The sequence below is a fragment of the Zingiber officinale genome, chromosome 4B, assembly GCF_018446385.1.
Source record: "Zingiber officinale cultivar Zhangliang chromosome 4B, Zo_v1.1, whole genome shotgun sequence".
Classification (NCBI taxonomy): domain Eukaryota; kingdom Viridiplantae; phylum Streptophyta; class Magnoliopsida; order Zingiberales; family Zingiberaceae; genus Zingiber; species Zingiber officinale.
Window position 1 is genome coordinate 97871175 of NC_055993.1, and position 21362 is coordinate 97892536.

Genomic DNA, 21362 nt, shown 5'->3' on the forward strand with positions numbered 1-21362 from the left:
CAAACACTAATTTTACTTGACCGGTAATTTTGTAGCGCGAAGGTGTCTGAAAATTGTTAATTGCATTCAAAAAATCATCGATCTCAATATATTGGGTAAAATTAATGTTTGAGACTATCTTTATGATCAGGGGATTTATAGGAACCCATAAAAACTTGTTTCATGTCATTCTGAGCTCTCTAGGTACCTCAATCGGCTTCAAAAAGTTTATTTTTTTTTTAAAAATGATCAATTCTGCGATGAATTTCAAAATTCGTTGTTAATCTGCGACGAATTTCAAAATTTGTCGCAAAATTGACCCTTTTTAGATATATAATTTTAGCCTTTCTGAAGGCGGTTGAGGTACCTAGAGAGCTTGGAATTAGATGAAACTAGTTCCTATGAGTTTCTATAAATCCTCTGATTTTATAAATCTCCTCAAACACTAATTTTACCCGACCGGTGATTTTTTTTAGCTCAAAGGTGTCTGAAAAATGTTAATCACGTTAAAAAATCATCGATCTCAATATATTTGGTAAAATTAATATTCGAGACTATCTTTATAATCAGGGGATTTCTAGAAACCCATAAAAACTTGTTTCATGTCATTCCGAGCTTTCTGGGTACCTCAACCAGCTTTGGAAAGTTTATTTGTTTAAAAAAAAATTGGTCGATTCTGGGACAAATTTTGAAATTTGTCGCAGAATTTGTGACGAATTTTGAAATTTGTCGCAGAATTTGCGACGAATTTTGAAATTTGTAGCTGATCTGCGACGAATTTCAAATTTCGTCGCTGATATGCAAATATCAAATTTGTTTTAAAACTAAATTTAAATATCTAAATAAAGGTAAATTCGCATATCAGCTACAAAATTTGAAATTCGTCGCAGATCAGCGACGAAATTCAAAATTCGTCGCAGATCTGCGACGAAGTTCAGAGTTCGTCGCAAATTCTAGCATATTCCTGGTCGGCCCTAGAGCATATCAGACTTATGTGGCTTCACCCCACTTCTCATGGATAAGGCTCCTAGCATACACCTGATCAGTCCCAGAGACAGTTAGACTTATGGTGCTTAACTCCTTACTTCTCATAAGCAAGACTCCTAGCATACACTTGATTGGCCCTAGAGTCGATCAGACTTACGAGGCTCATCTCCCCGCTTCTCATAAGTAAGGGCTTGTGATATGGCACGTGGTGAGTTACCCCAAAGGTAATGTGGGGTAAATACTCAAGATAATGTGGTAGTTAGATTCAAGGTGAGATGATAGTCAATGTCGAGGTGAGGTAGCATTCAAAGTCAAGGTGTATATGCCTGAATGGACCACTTTCAACGGGACTCAACTCCCTACTGTTCATGGGCAAGGCTCCTACCATGCACCAGATCGGCCACAAAGCCGATAGGACTTACGGGGCTCAGCTTCTCACTTCTCATGGGCAAGACTTCTAGCATACACCCCATTGGCCCTAAAGATAGTCGGACTTACGGGGCTCAGCTCCCCACTTCTCATAGGCAAGGCTCCTAGCATATACCTAGTCGGCTGCAGAGTCGGTCGAACTTATGAGGTTCAATCCCCCACTTCTTATGAGTAAGGCTCCCAGCATACACGTGATCGGTCCTAGAGCTGGTCTAACTTATAGGACTCATCTCCTTACTTCTCATTAGTAAGACTCCTAGTATATACTCGATCTGCCCTAGAACTGGTCAGACTTACAGGGCTTAGCTCTCCACTTTTCATGGACAAGTCTCCCAACATAAATCTGATCAGCTCTAAGTCGATCAAAATCCCTTTAAGAGATAGTATTATTAGAGAATAACAATTACCTATTAGGGAATAACGACTACTCACCAGGGAATATTCTACTATCTAACATATTCTGACATCAGACATTTTTTAACGTCTCATTATTGTAGAGATTATGAGAGGTGATATAAAAAGGGAGTCCTCTCCATTATTTAGGTACGTGAGCACGTACGCATCCACACTACTATTCTACTATTTATTTTAAGCATGTTCTAACTTGAACATCGGGGTGCTTACGTTAGGGACCCCTCCTTAATTCTCGCTCTAACATTTGAGTTTGCTCTTTTTGTGGTGTGTGTGGCTTGCAGCTTCTAGCTCAAGGTCCTTCTTCCATCAACATTCCTAGCTTCTCACCAGTCACTCATTTACTCAACTTTCGAATGAGATCAAATTTGACACCATCTGTGGGAACACATTCACCTATTTCATAACATAATGATGGATGTAGCCAGTAAAATCAATGTTGTTATGCCACCCCAAGAATATGAGCTATTTATAAAGGCCAAGCAGCAAGCACTGTCCCAAGAACATGCTGTGGATTCTCACACACACCGAGCACCTATAGCCTCGGTAGTAGAGGAGTATCTCGTGTCAGAGAAAAGATTCAAGCAGAAGCAACCGCTTGAGTTTCCTCGAGCATTTCTCTGAGAGCCTAGGGAAGGCTGCATTAAAGTCAAGCTATCACAAGCCTCTTCAGTTGAAAATTCACCCCCAAGAGACTTAAGGTGAGGAAAGGCTCCTATCCCTCAGGAATCGCTTGAACAATCCAGGGTATCTTTCTCTCAAGAGGTACTACATGAAAAGTTGCCGAAGCATTTCCAACCTTTGTCGATTGGGGAGTGTGGAGGCAACATTGATCCTGAAGTTCACCTTTAAAGATTCAAGAATGTTGCTCTATTGCACCAGTATAGTGACATCATAAAATATTGAGTATTTTTTACTACTCTCTCAGGTTCGGCATAGAGGTGGTTTAACTGACTACCAGTTGTATCTATTATTTATTTTAAGGAATTCAAAAAAGCTTTTCTGCACTACTTTGCCAGTAGCAGAAGACACCAAAAGACCAACCTGAGTCTGTTCACACTTAAGCAAGGGGGCAAGGAATCCCTGAAAGCATATATTAAGCATTTCAACTAAATAGTGCTAGATATTCCATCTGCCACTTTAGAGATATTAATAAGTGTCTTCTCTCAAGATTTTTTAGAAGGAAAATTCTTTCGATCCCTCATCAGAAAGCCCGAAAAGGATTTCGATTACTTGCTCAGAAAGGTGGTCAAATATATTAATGTAGAAGAAGTTCAGACCACCTGAAAGAAGGAGGTGATTGTCCCAGCTCCAACTGGTCAAGCTGATCGGAGACCACCATCACCTCCAATACACCCCTGCGATAGTCGACCGAATCTTCCACTAGTCTGGGAGGTGAGAGCGATACAACATGTCAAGGCCATTTGGACCTCTTTTGCTGAACCTCTCCAATGGGTACCTCGATATTGCACTTATCATCAGTCCAAGACCAATGATACAAGAGAGTGTCATCAGCTCAATTGGGAAACACGCTGAGTGGCCGAGCTAGGTCTGCCACCATCTCAAATTGTGCCTCAACTCCTGAAGTAATCCGCTCATAACCCCAGTACCTCCGGTCACCCATCCAACACACCTCAAGTAATAGAAAACCAATGTGATCGATTGGATAACCAAGGCAAGAAACCACGATAGACCTAGGAAGAAGATAACTAGGGAAATGCCGTGGTAAGAAACATCGGTATGATCTCTGGAGACTCCATTAATAGTGATTCGACCAGAGCCAGGAAGGCTCATGGCAGCTGACTTGAGATTCATGCGGTCAGTTGCAGCTAAGAGCAAGTAGTCGTGTCCTAAATTAGCTTCGGGAGTGGAGCTTTCTCATGATGATACATTCATTATCAAACCTATAATCGCTAACAACTGAGTAGCCAGTCTTCGTTGACACTAGAAGCTCTATTAATATGCTTTTCAAGAATACCTTTGACAATATATATGGTTTCATGGAGAACGAGGTACAACAAATCAGCTAGATTAAATTGGCCATCTCTTTGGGGACCGAGCCCTTGGGGTCTCCATCTACAAGTGGAGGTACGTGATGCTACGTTGTTTTACACACTCATACCTACAGTTTCCTCTTACTGTTCATCTACTCAACTCGATCACTGACTTAAGCGTCGGAGAACTTACATCGGGGACCCCTTCCCTAGTCTGGTAAGTAATGTTCCTTTTGACATGCAGGACCACTGGGAGTCAACTTTTTTTAAATCGAAGTTTTCAAGCAATCATCAAAGCTACTTTTTTAGTTAGTCATCTTCTCCACTTTCGAATGGGATCACACATGATAACTTAGTTGGAAATATATTTTTGTAGAATAATGAGAAGAAGAGAATAGAAGAAAAAGATTTTAGTGGAGAATTGAATTGCTCGATACTTTCTTCTAAATCAGACATATATATATTCTCACGTTAACGCATTACATTATCAATGATAATATTGTTGGACCCCGTGGTAGTTTTGATGTGATCAACCAATTTGGTTAGGTCCTGCGGTTTGTCTGACCCCTGTGTCTGAGTGTGCAGGAACTTAGGAGCACAGGAAGTCGAGCGGAAGACGCAGCTAGCGAGAAGGACGACACGGGAAGGGAGCCGACGGGCTCGGTGCGTCCGAAGGACGAGAGAGCTGCGGAAGAGTACTCCGGTGGAGCGAGAAGAATGTGTGCGGCGTTCGAGGGACGAGAAGCCGAACGGAAGCCTGCTCGAGGAGAAGGCCGGGAACTGGGTTCGGGTGAGCCCTATTCCGGATGGCCGCAATCACCCAAGGAGCCGAACCGGAGCAAGTCAACTAGAGTTGACTTGATAACGGTTCGGTCGACCGAACCCTTTATTAACCGAAGCCAACCGCAGCAGACACGTCGACTGCCACGTCAGAAGCTGACCATTGGTGAAGCTGATCGGTCGACCGAACCTATTGATCGGTCGACCGAATCTACTGATCGGTCGACCGAACCCAAGGTTATCCAGAGACCAAGTCGAGCAGTTTGATCGGGCCAACTCAGCTAGAGACCGTTGGCCGATCGGTCGACCGAACAAAAGGATCGGTCGACCAAACCTAAGCTCGATCCACAGAGACTGCACCTGGACAGAAGACTGGGCAGGTACAGCAGGTTCGGTCGATCGAACTTGGGGATCGGTCGACCGATCCCTCTCGAGTCAAAACCTGATCCCGAAGATCAGGTCATCCGATAAGCGCTAGAACCCCTATATAAAGAGGGTCTCGAGCAGCTTTACAGAACAACGATTTGATAGGAAATAGCAACTCTTGTACTCTCTGTTTTAAGCAACCTCTGAGCTCATAAAGTGTACAAGGCTTCTCCGCCTTCAAAGAAGGAGTTTCTTACTGCACTTTCCTCTGCCCTGGATTAACAACTCTCTTGGTTGTAACCAGGTTAAGATTTCTGTCTCCTTTTATTTCTGTTAATTATTTTCATAGTGTTGCTTTATCTTTAGAGTTGAAAAGCTTCGAGGAGGGTTATTTTTAATTTGCAGGCAATTCACCCCCCTCTTGCCAGTCCCCGCTGCACCAACAAGTGGTATCAGAGCCTAACAACCTCAGAGGGACTAACTGCCATCTTAAGCACAAAGATCTGAACAATGGCCGGCGCGAACATCCATCCCCCGAAGTTCGACGGAGATTTCGCTACATGGAAGCGAAAAATGGAGGTATTTTTTAAAACAGACTTTGATATTTTAATTACTATGAAATATGATTTTGCAGCGCCGAAAGATAAAGAAGAAAACAGATGGAGCAAGAAGGAGCAAGCCGACTTCGTCGCTAACGGAAAGGCTGAGTTCCATCTACTCAGTGTACTGCCACCTCAGGAGGTAAATCGGATCAGAAGTTATAGCTCCGCGAAAGATCTCTGGGAGAAATTCCTGGAGCTCCATGAAGGTACCTCTGAAGCGAAGCTAGCGAGGCGCGACATCCTCCGGAACCAGTTGACGAACCTCTGGATGAACCAAGGCGAAAAGGTAGCGCAGCTCCAAGCAAGGATCAAAGAGATGATCACGCAACTAACTAATCTTGGAGAAGAGGTAACGAACCGTGACTCTATCCGGTATGCGCTCAACGCTTTCCCCAGAACTCCAGAGTGGGCCTCCTTAGTAGATGCGTACTACATCTCTAAGGATCTCGAGGTAAGTAGTTTAGAACAATTATTTTCCACTTTTGAACTTCACGAATCTCGAGTTTCAGAGCTCAATGGAGTAGAGAAGACCAGTCAGAACATTGCCTTAAAGGCAAAAATCAACAGTTCTGACTCCGAAGCCTCGGTCGACGAATCAGAAGCGGCACTACTGGTAAGACGCTTCAATAAACTTTTTAAATCTAACAAATTTAGATCGCAGAGGCATGAGAGAAAAAGGAGAACGATTCGTTGCTACAACAGCAACGAAGAAGGGCATATCAAGGATGATTGCCCGAAATTGAAGAGCAAGCAAAAGGAGAAGGTTAAGTACAAGAAACCAGATTCCTCCAAGCACAAAAATCTGAAGGCGACATGGGATGACTCTTCATCCTCAGAGTCAGAAGTTGAAGAATTCTCGGGACTAGCACTGATGGCCAACCATCAGCTAGAAGAAACATCTAGCTCAGAAATGAGTATTGATGAAGGGGGAGGAACATCAGAAGAAGAAAGCAACAGTGAAGGGGGAGCGTCACCAGAACAGGTAAGTAAAGTACGCAATCTAACCCTAACTCAATCTTTTAAATTTATCAAGTCTCTTTCTAGAGAGTTAGATCAATTAGAAAAAGAGAATGCTGAACTAAAGTTGAACCTAGCAAGAGCATGCCCATTCGAAATGTATGATCATCTAAAATCAGAAAATGATAAATTAAAATTAGAAATTGAAAAATTAAAAACTGATGCATGCTTAAATAGATTTCCAAAATCAAAAGTTAAAATTTATGGAAAATTGAATTGGTACATTAAACAACATCAGGGTAAACTTAGGAATATTCCTAAAAGTTATATAACCCCTATGTTTTTAAAGAATCCCGTAGGAAGGAACCTTTACTGGGTTCCAAAATCTGTACTTGATTAATTTTTTCGAAAAATTAAAAGCTTACAGTGAGATAATTAAACCTTGAGTTTCTTTATGGAAACTTTGTCTAAGGAAGTGGTTGTTGCTCCAATAACCAAGAAGGCCTAGTGCCTCGCCACGACCTGGAAGCCGAAATATCGAAATAAAAATGTTTAATTAACCTTCTGATAAAAGCATTAATATTAGAATTAAACAATGCTTTGAAATTTTTTTTTAACATATCCTTAGATTTTTTTTTTTGAAATTTTAACTTAGAAATTTTCCTTTGAAAATTCTGAAAAAAATTTTTTTTCTCAAACTTAGAAAATTTTAAGTTCAACCTAATTTAACTTCTGTAACTTGTTTGCCCCCATTTTTGCTGTGATCAAAGGGGGAGAACAAAGATAAGTACAAGTTTAGGGGGAGTTAGGAAAAATTTTAAAATTTTAATATGTTTCTTCGCTAAACTGTGTTGCAATTTTATAAGTTATAAATTTATGCTATACCTGTGAGTTTAGTAATTTTCTTAAAATTACGTAGGTCTATTTTTAACCCTAACTTGAACTTGGGTTGATGCACATCAAAAAGGGGGAGATTGTTGGATCCCGTGGTAGTTTTGATGTGATCAACCAAGTTGGTTAGGTCCTGCGGTTTGTCTGACCCCTGTGTCTGAGTGTGCAGGAACTTAGGAGCACAGGAAGTCGAGCGGAAGACGCAGCTAGCGAGAAGGACGACACGGGAAGGGAGCCGACGGGCTCGGTGCGTCGAGAGAGCTGTGGAAGAGTACTCCGGTGGGCGAGAAGAACGTGCGGCGTTCGAGGGACGAGGCCGGAAGCCTGCTCGTGGAGAAGGTCGGGAACTGGTTGGGTGAGCCCTATTCGGATGGCGCGATCACCCAAGGAGCCGAACTGAGGGTCATCGGAGTTGGTTCGATCGACCGAACCTATTGATCGGCCGATCAACCCTTCATTAACCAAGCCAACCGTAGCGACACGCCGATCGCCACGCCGGTCGTTGGTGAAGGCGATCGGTCGGCCGAACCCTCGATCGGTCGACCAACCCAAGGTTATCCGAGACCAAATCGGCGGTTTGATCGGGCCAACTTAGCTGGAGACCGTTGGTCGATCGGCGAACAAAGGATCGGTCGACCGAACCTAAGCTCGATCCACGGAGACTGCACTGGACAGAAGACTGGGTACGATCGAACCTGGGGATCGGTCGACCGATCCCTCTCGAGTCAAAACCTAATCCCGAAGATCAGGTCATCCGATAAGCTCTAGAACCCCTATATAAAGAGGGTCTCGAGCAGTTTTACAGAACAACGATTTGATACGAAATAACAACTCTTGTACTCTCTGTTTTAAGCAACCTCTGAGATCATAAAGTGTACAAGATTTCTCCGCCTTCAAAGAAGGAGTTTCTTACTGCACTTTCCTCTGCCCTGGATTAACAACCCTCTTGGTTGTAACCAGGTTAAGATTTCTGTCTCCTTTTATTTCTGTTAATTATTTTCATAGTGTTGCTTTATCTTTAGAGTTGAAAAGCTTCGAGGAGGATTATTTTTAATTTGCAGGCAATTCACCCCCCTCTTGCCGGTCCCCGCTACACCAACAAATATTCCCATAAACCGTTATATTTATCTTATAATGCTAATCTTCTCGAATATATAATAGGTATATCTTTGAAAATTACAATGAATGCATTAATTCCAATTAACACTCCCCTTAATGAACTTTTTGTTTGTTATAACAATTTATTGAAATGAAAACAATGATCCGCATTCTAAATGAGTCCATCAAAATATTATAAAAATATTCTCAGAAATAATTAAGAGTGTAATTTAAATTTTCTTAGGGATAAGTATTTTAGAGGTCAAAATATCTATAAAAAAATTTTAAGAAATAATTAAGAGGACTATTGAACTAAGAGTAAATATTAAACAAAATTATATATTAAAATCTCCAAATAAATATCTAAAGTTAAATCAAACAATATTAAATTATATTTTATTCCTTATAATTTTAATTATGTAAATACTTAGTAATCAAGGATTATATATTTGATAATTTAAACTATCCTTAATTTTTCTCTCAAGTATTAAGGAAATCGACATCGTAACCACCATAATATTATTTTATTAGTTATGTGCGCATTTTAAAATAAAAAATAAAAATTCATGTCATATATGCAGTAGTTTAACCATATAAGTTAAACTAGAAAAAGAATGATCGAGTCATTTGTTTATATCAATTTTTACTCCTATGGAATTTCTGAATAGCGTCTTAAAACTGCCATTTTTAATTAAAAACTAAATTTCACCTGCTAAAAGTTTAATATTTATTTTTAATGAGCTACTGTAGCATAACGCCAGTCTTAATTGCGCTATATATATACACACGCTGCACTTGTTCTTCTCATTCCACCAAATTGGAGTTAAGATTCAAGTTATATTGATCGTAAACAAGAGCGTAAATGGCTACTCGTCAAGCAATGTCTATCTGCGCTCCCATGATATCCGTCTTCCCTCACCGCCCGATGATCGTTGCTGACGTCGAGCAGTGTGACCGACGGTCGTTCGGGCGAACTCTGCAGGTCCGATCATGCAGTGCCACTAGTCATGTAGCTCCGTTGCGGAGGTCGGGGAATTATCAGCCAAGCCTATGGACGGACGAGCGTCTGCAATCCCTCACGAACATCTCCACGGTATGTGAGTGTATATACAGTAGTCGTCGTCGTCCGTCTTCTAAATTTTTGTTTGTAACCTTTAATTGTTGTGTTTTGTTTTGTGTATAGGTGCAACAAGAAGAGAAACGCGAGAGAATAAAAGTACTGAAGGAACAGACAAGGAATCTAATACGCGAGAAGCAGCGAGTTGCAGAGCAGCTTCAACTGATCGGAGTGGCTTACCACTTCAAAGACGAGATTGCAGACGTTTTAAGTCGTCTTCACGCTTCTTTAGACCACGTGAGCTCGCAGCTGAAGGACGATCTGCATGCCACAGCGCTGCTCTTCAGGCTCCTCAGAGCAAATGGCTTCTCTGTTTCACAGGGTAATCAAATCACTTGACCCCACTTTATCAACCAATCACTTCACAGTTCTGATCATGCAAAATTAATTACTTAGATTTGCTCGAGACATTTAGAGACGAGAAGGGAAACTTCGAAGCTCGCTGTGAGAATCAGATCAGAGGGCTTCTGAGTCTGTACGAAGCTTCCTACCTCGAGAAGGAAGGAGAGACTTTGCTGCAGGAAGCCATGGATTTCACGACCGAGCAGCTGAAAGGATTCATGGAGGAGGGATCTGTTCCTGAGGCTGGCGGTCTCAGAGAACAGGTGGCCCATGCGCTGCAGCTTCCACTGAATTGGCGGTTGGAGAGAGTGCAGCACAGGTGGTTCATTGAAGCATGTAGCAGTGGCGACAACAACATTAACCCTCTCCTTCTGGAGTTTGCTAAGCTCGACTTCAATCTGGTTCAGGACATGTACAAGAGTGAACTCAGAGAGCTCTCCAGGTAAATTAACTAGCAACTAAAGATCAAAACTTGTACGAGTATATCCAATAACAATTTCAAAGCTTAATTCCATTTTACATGCAGATGGTGGTCAAAGCTCGGGCTTCCAGAGAAGCTACCATTTTTCAGAGATAGATTACTCGAGAACTACACGTGGGCACTTGGTTTCTCTTATGAACCAGATAGTCGGAGATGCAGAATGATTGAAGCAAAGGCAGTATGTTTAATTGCATTGTATGATGATATTTACGATGTCTATGGAACCCTGGATGAACTCCAGCTCTTCACTGATGCCGTCAACAGGTGAGAGCGCGCATTCATCATCATCATCATTCATCAAGCCATGCTTATCTCAACTATCTAAGCTCGAGCGAGTTTTGTTGCAGATGGGACTTAACTGCCATGGACAAGCTTCCAGAGTACATGAAATTATGTTTCTTTGCCATCTTCAACTTGGTGCACGAAGAAGGCTATCGTGTGATGAAGGAGAAGGGCTTGGACATTGTGCCTGACTTAAAGATAGCAGTAAATTATAAACACTATTTCAATTTTCTTCTTCTTCTTCGTCATCTTCTTTATTATTGAATGAGTTGTTGGAATTAAATTTTTAGCAGTAAATTATAAACACTATTTCAATTTTCTTCTTCTTCTTCGTCATCTTCTTTATTATTGAATGAGTTGTTGGAATTAAATTTTCAGTGGGGAAATCTATGCAAAGCATACTTTGAGGAAGCAAAATGGTTCCACCATGGCCAAACGCCCGAGCTCCAAGAGTACTTGGAGAATGGATGGATGTCAATCTCTAATCAACTCCTTCTATTTACTGCTTACTGTGTAGGCAAAGACTTAAATGGAGAGGCCTTGAAAAATTTCTCCAGTTTCTATGCGATCACACGCTCCTCAGGCATACTTTTCCGACTTTACGACGATATGGGCACTTCCACGGTAAATATATATATACACATACTAATATACATTAATTGGAATCAAACAACATTTACTGACTACAGCATGAGATGGAAAGAGGCGATGTGGCGACGTGTATTCAATGCTACATGCACGAAAAAGGTGTCTCAGAGAAAGTGGCGAGGAGGAAGATAAGAGAATTGATAAGAAAATACTGGAAAGAATTGAATGGATCTCTTAATTGGGATTCTCCATTAGAAGAGTATTTCAAGAATATAGCAGCTAACATCCCTCGGGCAGCACAGTTTTTTTATCAAGATGGGGATGGATATGGCAAGGAGGATGGAGAAACTAAGGCTCAAATCATCTCGTTGTTACTCGAACCTATCCAAATTTAGAATGAGTTCATATAAATGGTACCCTCATACAGGGATCTATAAAGTATTATTGAATTAAATAAATCAAACGTTTTCTATTTATATATATATATGTTGGACAAAACAATATGTTGTCGGAGATTTTTGGAGACTTAGCTGAATTTAAAATTACAAAATCTAAATTCAACTTATAATTGAGATGACCTGAGTGGATAATCTTAGGTTGCTGGGGCTGATTTCTACTACATGTCGAAGAGTGGCTGATCGGACTCAGTCGACGAGTGGGTAGATCTGCTTAGCAGCATGTCTATATTTTCGAGCTGAGCAGTCAAGAGACAGGCAGGCCGAGCGGACAGATCAGCAAACAAACCAGAGTGATCGAAAGTACGGTCGGGCAGGTAGAAAGGCCTGGCAAGAGGCAGGCCGGGCGAGCTGATAGGCAAACAAGTCGGTCGGGCGAAGACTGATCCATCGGGAAAATTGATCGAGGCCTGCGACTAACGCAGTCCGTGAAACAGATTCGCCCGACCTGGTTGTCTGTGATCAAAACCGCCTGATAGGTCGGGCAAATAGACTGGTCGACCGAGCGATCAGACAGGTAGGTCGGCCGAGCGAGATGCAGACCGGGGCTGGCAGAGACTGGCTGGGCGAGTGGAGAGGCCGACCGGGTGGATGAAGAGACCGACCGGGAAAATTGACCAATGCTTGTGACTAACGCAGTTTCCTTGAAACAGATTCGCCCCACCTCCGACAGTACTTCGAGGTTTACTCGGGTCGTCTATTTCCCAGGATACAAATATTGACCGTAAACTTCACCAAGCACTAGTGGTCACGGCGAACTAAGTGGCACCCAATTCCTATCACGGGCACTCTGCCGAGCAGGAATTGCACAACAAAGGATGAGGGAACGAAGGTGGAGAGAAGTTTGTGTTGCGCCCACCATTTCACTCATGATCGCTCGACTGTTTTGATTATGCATTACATAGCGGCAAAAAGGTTTATGTGGCAAAATGTTGGTTGTTCTTCTTGGGCAAATTTTGTCGCTACCGGTCCGACATTCGGTGCGCGCAAGTCGTGCCCGCACACAAGTCAAAATGGTTCGGTGCAATACGAGCCTTGGATTTGCACCCCCCCTACGCACCCACGCATGAGAGAGAGCCTCTCCCCATGCATTTGTTCACATCCTCAATGCATGTGAATCAATATAAACCAACCATCATGCCATGAAACTCCCAATGTAGGACTAAAGTCACATTCACAATGGAGCCTCTTTCCTCTTCCACCTCTTCTCCATTCACTTTTATTCAACAATCCCCCACATGAATGGAGATAGGGTATGTGATAAGATTCAACAGTTGAGTCAAGTATATGATAGATAAGTTTTACCCTTTGAACCTTCCCTTGTGAAGATCTGGTTGCTTACTGGCTGATAGTATACACGATGTCCTTGAACTATACTACCATTTGTGTAAGCAGTGACAAATCTCACCCAAGACTCTTCTTGATACAACTCAGTTATCATGAGTGTATTCGTTCTTGGCCATGAGCACGCCTGGTTCTGTGAGAAACTCTAAGAATTGTGCCTCCAATTCTTTTCGAAGCGGTCCCAATTATTTCTCATATAGGTGATCCCTCAAGAGTTATCATATACTCTTCTTGATCATTAAAAGCCCATCGGCTTACACTCGCCTAGTCACTGTTTCATTGGGCTTTCCCCCACAGTGTGTCTAGTCAGTGCAGATTAGTTATCCCTTTGAACCTAGTTCTTGGGATCTCCAGTCAGCATAGGTTGGGTGTCCTCTGCACTAATTGTTGACAATGACATCAAGCTCATTCCTCGTGATGAGCTTGCAACTAACTCTCTATTTAACCCTTTGGTTAGTGGATCCACTAGGTTATCCTTTGACTTCACATAGTCAACAGTGATAACTCCCGTGGAGAGTAGTTGTCTAATGGTATTATATCTACGACGTATATGTCTAGACTTACCATTATACAGATGACTCTGTGCCCGACCAATTGCTGATTGACTATCGCAATGTATGCAAATTGCCGGCACAGGTTTCGGCCATCTAGGAATATCTTCTAAGAATTACCGTACCCATTCAACCTTTTCACCACATTTGTCAAGAGCTACAAACTCAGATTCCATCATGGATCTGGTTATTACGGTTTGCTTAGAAGATTTCCAGGAAATGGCTGCACCTGCTAGAGTGAATACATATCCACTCGTAGACTTAGAGTCTTTTATGTCAGATATCCAACTTGCATCGCTGTATCCTTCGATCATAGTAGGATATCTTATATAGTGCAGTCCATATTCACGAGTATACCTCAAGTACCTCAGTACTCTTGTTATCCCTTTCCAGTGCTCAAAACCGGGATTACTCATGTATTTACTCAGTTTTCTTTCTGTGTAAGCCAAGTCTGGTCGTGTACAACTCATCAAGTACATCAGACTTCCAATTACTCGAGAGTACTCTATCTGAGAGATACTTTCATCTCAATTTTTCGATAGATGTTGACTCGTATCTATCGGCGTTCATGCCAACGTAGTATCACCCTTGGTGAATTTCTCAAGAATTTTGTCCACTTAATGGGACTGACTAAGAACAAGTTCTTTTGTTGTTCTAAGAATTTTGATTCATAGAATCACATCAGTTAGGCTCATGTCTTTCATATCAAATCTTGAGCTCAACATACCTTTTGTGGATTTTATTATCTTATCATTACTTCCAATGATAAGTATGTCATCTACATAGAGGCACAAGATGACATAATCACTTTCTGTGACTTTTATGTAGACACATTTATCACATTCATTGATCTTGAATCCACATTCCTTCATGACATTATCAAATTTTTCATGTCACTACTTTGGTGCTTGTTTCAAGCCATATAATGACTTCACCAATCTACAAACCTTGTTTTTCTGTCTTGGCATAGAAAACCGCTCATGTTGCTCCATGTAGATCTCCTCTTCTAAATCACCGTTTAGAAAGACAGTCTTTACATCCATTTGATGTATTTCGAGATTCCATAGAGCGGTGATAGCCAACAGTACTCTAATGAAAGTTATTCTCGACACCGGAGAATATGTATCAAAGTAATCGAGGTATTCTCATTGTCGGTATCCTTTGATTACCAGTCTGGCCTTATACTTATCAATCGTGCCATCTGACTTCATTTTCTTCTTGAAAATCCACTTGCAACCTAGTGGTTTACTTCCCGGAGTAAGATCCACAAGTTTCCAAGTGTGATTATGCAAGATAGATTCTATCTCAGATGCAATTGTCTCTCTCCAGTGAGGTCCATCAGAAGAGCCTACAACTTCTGAGTAACTTTGGGGCTCACTCTATAACACGAAAGTGATACAATCTGATCCATAGGATTTTTCTACCCGAACTCTTTTGCTTCGTCTAGGCTTAACCTCCATAGGTTCCTCATCATCATCTTCTTCTTTGCCTTGTGTTTCATTTGCCCGTTTTGAGGAGCTAGCATCCTCTCAGGTCTTATACAAAAACACATGCTCGAAGAACGAGATATTTCTCGATTCGATTATCGAGTTCTTGTGTATCTCCGGTATGTGTGACTCATACACACAAAATCTATACGCAGTGCTGTTTTGTACATATCCAATAAATACGCAATCAACAGTCTTTGGTCCTATCTTAATCCTTTCAAATTAGGCACCAACACTTTGGCAAGACACTCCCACATTCGTAAATATTTATAGGACGTTTGTCTTCATTCCATAACTCATAAGGACTCTTATCTATTTTCTTCCGGGGCACCTTATTTAAAAGGTAATTAGCTGTTAACACAGCTTCCCCTACATGAACTCTGGCAATCTAGAGCTCAATAGAAGAGCATTCATTATCTCCTTTAGAGTTTGATTCTTTCGCTCAGTAACTCCATTTTGCCGAGGAGTATAAGGAGCTGTTGTTTCGTGTCTGATCCCATGTTCAACACACAACTCAGCAAATAGTGATACATATTCACCACCTCGGTCACTTCGAATCACCTTAATTTTCCTATTAAGTTAGTTTTCAACCTCATTCTTATATAGAGCAAATTTCTCTATAGCTTCATCATTACTTTTGAGAAGATACACATAACAATATTTTATTTTATCATCTACAAAAGTGATGAAGTATTTATCACCATCACGTGTTGGCATACCTTTTAGGTCGCACACATCAGTGTGGATTAGGTCAAATGGTTCGTTACTTCTTTCAATATATTGAAAGGATGATCTTATCATTTTCGCTTCAACACAAACCTCACACTTGTGTTTTGGGTCAAGGTGGAATGTAAATATGCTTTGCATATTAATTAATCTACGCAATACATCGTAGTTAACATATCCTAGTCTACCATGCCACAAACACGAATACTCAAGCATATAAGTGAAAGAGCTTTCAGTTTTATTTATCTTAAGCCTAATCACCATTACATTGAGCTTAAATATCCCATCAAATACATAGCCCCTTCCTACAAACACTCCATTCTTGGATAATACAACTCTGTCTGACTCAAAAATAATGCGGAAGCCATGCTTGCTTAGCAGTGATTCGGACACTAGATTCTTCCAAATCTTCGGAACATACAGCACATTGTTCAAAGTAAGGTCCTTGCCCGAGGTCATCTTCAGCACCACCTTTCCTTGGCCCATGATGTTCTAGGTTACCGACCTTTCAAAGTAAGGTCCCCATGAACAGCTTGTCTCCAGTGACTTCTTCAAAGTTGTGGAGAGCTCCTTATTGCAGCAGACATGTCTGGTGGCTCCAGTATCGATCCACCATTGCCACAGGTTTGAACTGATCAGGTTTAACTCAGAACCATAGCGCAGAGGTCATCCATTTCTAGTCCCTCGTTCAGGTTGGCCTCTTGCTTCTTCTTCAGATTTCTGTACTCCGAAGATTTGTGACCCACTTTGTCATAGTTGAAGCACTTCCCAGAGAACTTCTTTTTGCTGATGCCTCCTCTGGGTCCCATCTTGGAAGACTTAGGGTTCATCCGTTTCGAGCTTTGACCGTGCTCGACCACGTTGGCTTTCACAGTATCCTGAGAGAACAATTTTCTCTTTGAAATATTGTTATCTTTTTCGATGCGAAGTCGAACAATGAGTTTCTCCACATTCATCTCCTTCTGCTTGTGCTTCAGGTAGTTATTGAAGTCTTTCCAGCCGAGAGAAACTTTTCAATAATAGCAGCCACCTGGAAGGTTTCACTTAGAACCATCCCTTCTGAGTGAATCTCGTGTAAGATCACCTGAAGCTCCTAGACTCACCGTCTTGGAGTCAACCATCATGTAGTCCATGAATCGACCCACGATGAACTTCTTTGCCCTTGCATCCTCCGTCTTGTATTTCTTGTTCAGGAACTCCCACAACTCTTTAGCCGTTCTCTTCATGCTATACACAGCATACAGCAAGTAGGCAAAGCAGTTGAGGATGTAGTTTCGGCAAAGGAACTAAGAATGAGTCCATGCCTCCACTGTACTGATGGTTTGCGCATCAGCATCCTCTGCACGCTTGAGAGGGTCCTCGATCAAGAATCGAGCCAGGTTGAGTGTGGTCAGATAGAAGAGCATCTTCTGCTGCCACCTCTTGAAGTTCAGCCCACTGAACTTCTCTGGCTTTTCCCTATGATTGATTGACATAATTCCAATTGAGGCGGAGGGGACCTGCACGTGTTGAGTCTATTGCACCTCAACATTTCTTTTTGTGACCATCTTAACAGAATCAAATCTGTTTCAAGATTGTTGGACAAAACAATCTGTTGCCGGAGATTTTTGGAGACTTAGCTGAATTTAAAATTACAAAATCTAAATTCAACTTACAATCGAGATGACTTGAGCGGATAATCTCAAGCTGCCAGCAGGAGCTGATTTCTGCTATGTGCCGAAGAACGGCTAATCGGACTCAGTCGACGAGCGGGCAGATCTATTGAGCAGCAGGTCTGTATTTCCGAGCTGAGTAGTCAAGAGATAGGCAGGCCGGGCGAGCTGACAGGCAAACAAGCCGGTCAAGCGAAGCAGTCAGGTCGAGTGTGGACAAACCGATCTAAGTAGACAGGTCGGGCGTCAGTCAAGCCAGTCAAAGCAATCAAGTCGATCGGGCGAAGCAGCTGGGCGTAGCGGCAGGTCGAGTGCAGACTGGCCGATCGGGAGAAGCAGACAGGCCGGGCGTAGACTGACCGATCGGGCTAAGTAGGCAGACAAGTCGGGATGATGCAAGTCGGGCGAAGCAGTCAGGCCGACCGCGAGAAGCAGGCAGACAAGTCGGGCGAATAGACTGGCTGACCGAGCGAGCAGACAGGTCGGCCGAGCGAGATGCAGACCGGGCGGGCAGAGACTGGCTGGGCGAATGGAGAGGCCGACCAGGCGGATGAAGAGACCGACCGTCAAAATTGACCGAGGCCTGCGACTAACGCAGTTTCCTTGAAACAAATTCGCCCCACCTCCGCAGTGCTTCGAGGTTTACTCGGATCGTCTATTTCCAAAGATACAATGGTTGACCGTAAACTCGTAAACTTCACTAAGTACTGATGGTCACGACCTATTGTTATCACGGACACTCTGCCAAATAAGAATTGCACGACAGAAGATGGGAGAACGAAGGTGGAAAGAAGTTTGGTGACAGCAGGAAAAAAATTTACGTGACAAAATATTAATTATTCCCCTTGGACAAATTTTACCCCGACCGATCCGATATTCGGCTCACGCAGATCGTGCAATATGGACACTAAATTTGCTCCCCCCTTACACACTCACGCGTGAAAAAAAGTCGCTCCCCATATATTTGTTCACATCCTCAATGCATATGAATTAATATAAATCAACCATCATGTCATATGACACTAAAATTACATTCATAATGAAACATCTTTCTCTCTTCCACCTCTTCTCCATTCACTTTTATTCAACAATATATCATCTTCAACAAATTTGGAAATTTGGCATTTAAAGCTCCATTCTGATTTCTGAAAACTCCACTGAGAACAACATTTTCATTACATGCGATTCAAGTTACGGCTTTGAACATTGACCTCGAGTACTAACAGCGCATTGTTGAGGCTTACTTGGTTCTTCCTTAATTAACTTTCAGATGCTCTGAACAAAGTAAGCAGAGACAAGAACAAGTTGATGATGTCCAAGTACAGCGCCACCGCTGCCCAAATGTACTCATCGTAGGAGTAGCGTTTGATCAGATTATCTGTGTCATAGATGATGTATCCACAGAATATAATTGCAGCGATAGCTCCATAAATCATAGTAGAGATCCTTCCCAAGTGGAATATCACCTGCAGAAAAAAGAATTGTAGTCGAAAGTCAAAGTTTTGTGATAAAAATAAGCTTGCTCAATCGCTGACTTGCCTGGATGAGAGCAAAGAGCATCAGTATGATGATGGCGGAGAATAGAAATGGTCCAAGGAAGCTGAAATCGTGGCCTCTGGAAGCTGCCCAGAAGGTGTACAGGGTGAGGCTCACAACCACTACCGCCGTGAGGATCACCGACTCCAGAATTACTTTTCCTGCTCGCCGAGTAGATTTACATGTTAATCTTGTAGCAAATGTGCGATTTTGAGCACACAGATGTTAAGAAAAAAGATATTTTTTTAGGGTACCGCTGGTGTAGGCACACGTCAACCCGACGGCGAAGCTGATGGAGACCGTAAAAATTCCGAGTAGAATGAAATTTAAGGGGTGGTGCTGATAGTAGTAGTAGAGCGGGCACAGGACTGTCAACAGCGGACAATTTCCACACAAATTGATGCATATATTTTTAGAAGTATAATAGAAAATTAGGGTTCGAAAAGAGGAACGAGGGTTTTGTTGATACCGATGAAGGGAAGAAGGATGAGGAAGATGTAGAGGCCGAGGCCGGCGCCGGAGGAGACGAAGAAGTGGGAAACGGAGGGAACGGAGACGACGAAGGCGGCGACGGCGACGGTGATTAGCATCTGGAAGGCGAGTATGGAGTAGATCCTCCGGATGAAGGCCCAGCGAAGCTCCGGCGGCTCCATCATCATCGGGTACAGCGGCTGCGCCACAGCCGCCTCAACGTCCCCGGCGCCCTTTCCGTACCCCGGTCGAGTCCACATCGTCCTTCACTTCGCCGGAGAACGAGGCAATCGATGAGATTCCAAGCGTTCGAAGAGAAGTTCGAGATGCTTCCTACCTTCCTTCGCGTTGGCTCGCGGCGAATGATGGCGAAAGCAACTGCGAGCGAGGGGTTAAAAAGGTCAAGACGGTTGCGGTGAGGAAGAATCGAGAGAACAGTGGAGGACACGTGGCGGACCGTCGGTTGCATTCTACAATTCTTACGGTCTTCTTGCGGCTACGAGAGGCTTCCGGATTTCCTGCAGCGGGGACCATAGTCCACGTAATGCTACTGTGCGAGTCAATATTTCAACTTGCCCCCGCAAAATTCTCAATATTCCAGTTTTAAGGTAGACCCATTTACTTTAGAAATTTTCATTTCCAATATTGCATCTCACTCCGTCTTATAATTATCAATTTAATTCCATTTTATAGTTTTGACTATCGACCTCTAAATCATTTGTCTCACCTTTGAAAAGAAAATGCTCATAATAATTCAAGGATTCAGATGTTACCCGATTAATTATACAGATAATATTCTTCTTGATTCATGTATTAAATACATCTAGTGAGAGACATGTAACACATTGATTTAGCTTCTATTAATCTCTAAAACTTTCAAATCAAAAAAAAAAGTTCATAAATGATTGGTCTGAATCTATCATGAAAAAGTATTACTTCTTACTTATGGCTTGAAGTTCTTGTGATTACGAAAAAGCCTTTTACATGAATGGACGACGGTAATCCTTAATCCTCTTTCAATGGGAAAGAAAGGAGATTGAAGAAAGCTCTAGAATATTGTCCTAATTTATGAGCATCTTCCTTTATATATCAAATCTATCTTATAGGGACTATCGACCTTAAAACTCATTCATCAATAAAAGCCAATCAATATTAATGAACTGGATTTTAGATTTACACATTGAATCCATATCCATTTAATCCAAATCCTCTTTATATGCTTGAAGTATTAGATCACTTAAATGAATTTAGTTACTTTAATGGCAAGTAGTTGTGTATGTGTATTAATCAAGTATAAGTCCACCTTATGGAGATTAAGTCTACCCATGTGGACTCAATTGGATTTAGTCCACTCATATGGACTAATCCTACAATCTCCTACTTGGGCTATACTTTATTCTTTACACACCACACAACTTTTAAGTTAAGCTCAACATGATAAACTTTATGGGTTAAATATCCCTTTAAATAATCTCGTCCATTAAGTCAATTAGTACAAGACTAAAGAAGTCATAGTCACTATAACTGTAATAAGACCCAACAGTAATCACAGTACTAATATTATTAACCACATAGATCAAATGTGAATGTGTAATACAAGAATGATACAAATTATGATATACAAGTGCTCATTCTCAATAAGTCTTCTTTATGACCCAATCCGGGTCCAAATTATATTTTACCAAAACCTTATGCTTAACTACCATAGTAAATCATAATTCAATTTTTTTGACTCCAAATGGAGTCCACATCATATTTACAATAATCAAATGCAAAATCACAACAGTAAATATGATATGCATATGTTAAAAGAAAATCAAAATCAAGTACACATAT

General features: G+C 41.8%; 2 protein-coding genes across 2 annotated transcripts; one reads left to right on the forward strand and one right to left on the reverse strand.

Annotated features, from left to right (window-relative positions):
* The first annotated feature begins 9277 nt into the window (after window positions 1–9277).
* LOC121975661 (terpene synthase 10-like) lies at window positions 9278–11780 on the forward strand. The gene is made up of 7 exons (XM_042527446.1): window positions 9278–9587; window positions 9678–9933; window positions 10008–10395; window positions 10480–10698; window positions 10782–10920; window positions 11095–11340; window positions 11406–11780. The coding sequence occupies exons 1-7, from the start codon at window positions 9357–9359 to the stop codon at window positions 11697–11699; spliced, it is 1773 nt and encodes a 590-aa protein (XP_042383380.1). The 5' UTR covers window positions 9278–9356; the 3' UTR covers window positions 11700–11780.
* Window positions 11781–18505: 6725 nt separating this feature from the next.
* On the reverse strand, window positions 18506–19912 carry LOC121975662 (protein LIFEGUARD 2-like). The gene is made up of 4 exons (XM_042527447.1): window positions 19525–19912; window positions 19310–19423; window positions 19059–19216; window positions 18506–18985 (listed from the first exon to the last, which is right to left on the reverse strand). Exons 1-4 carry the CDS (start codon window positions 19784–19786, stop codon window positions 18779–18781), a joined length of 741 nt encoding a protein of 246 aa, XP_042383381.1. The 5' UTR covers window positions 19787–19912; the 3' UTR covers window positions 18506–18778.
* Window positions 19913–21362: the final 1450 nt, after the last annotated feature.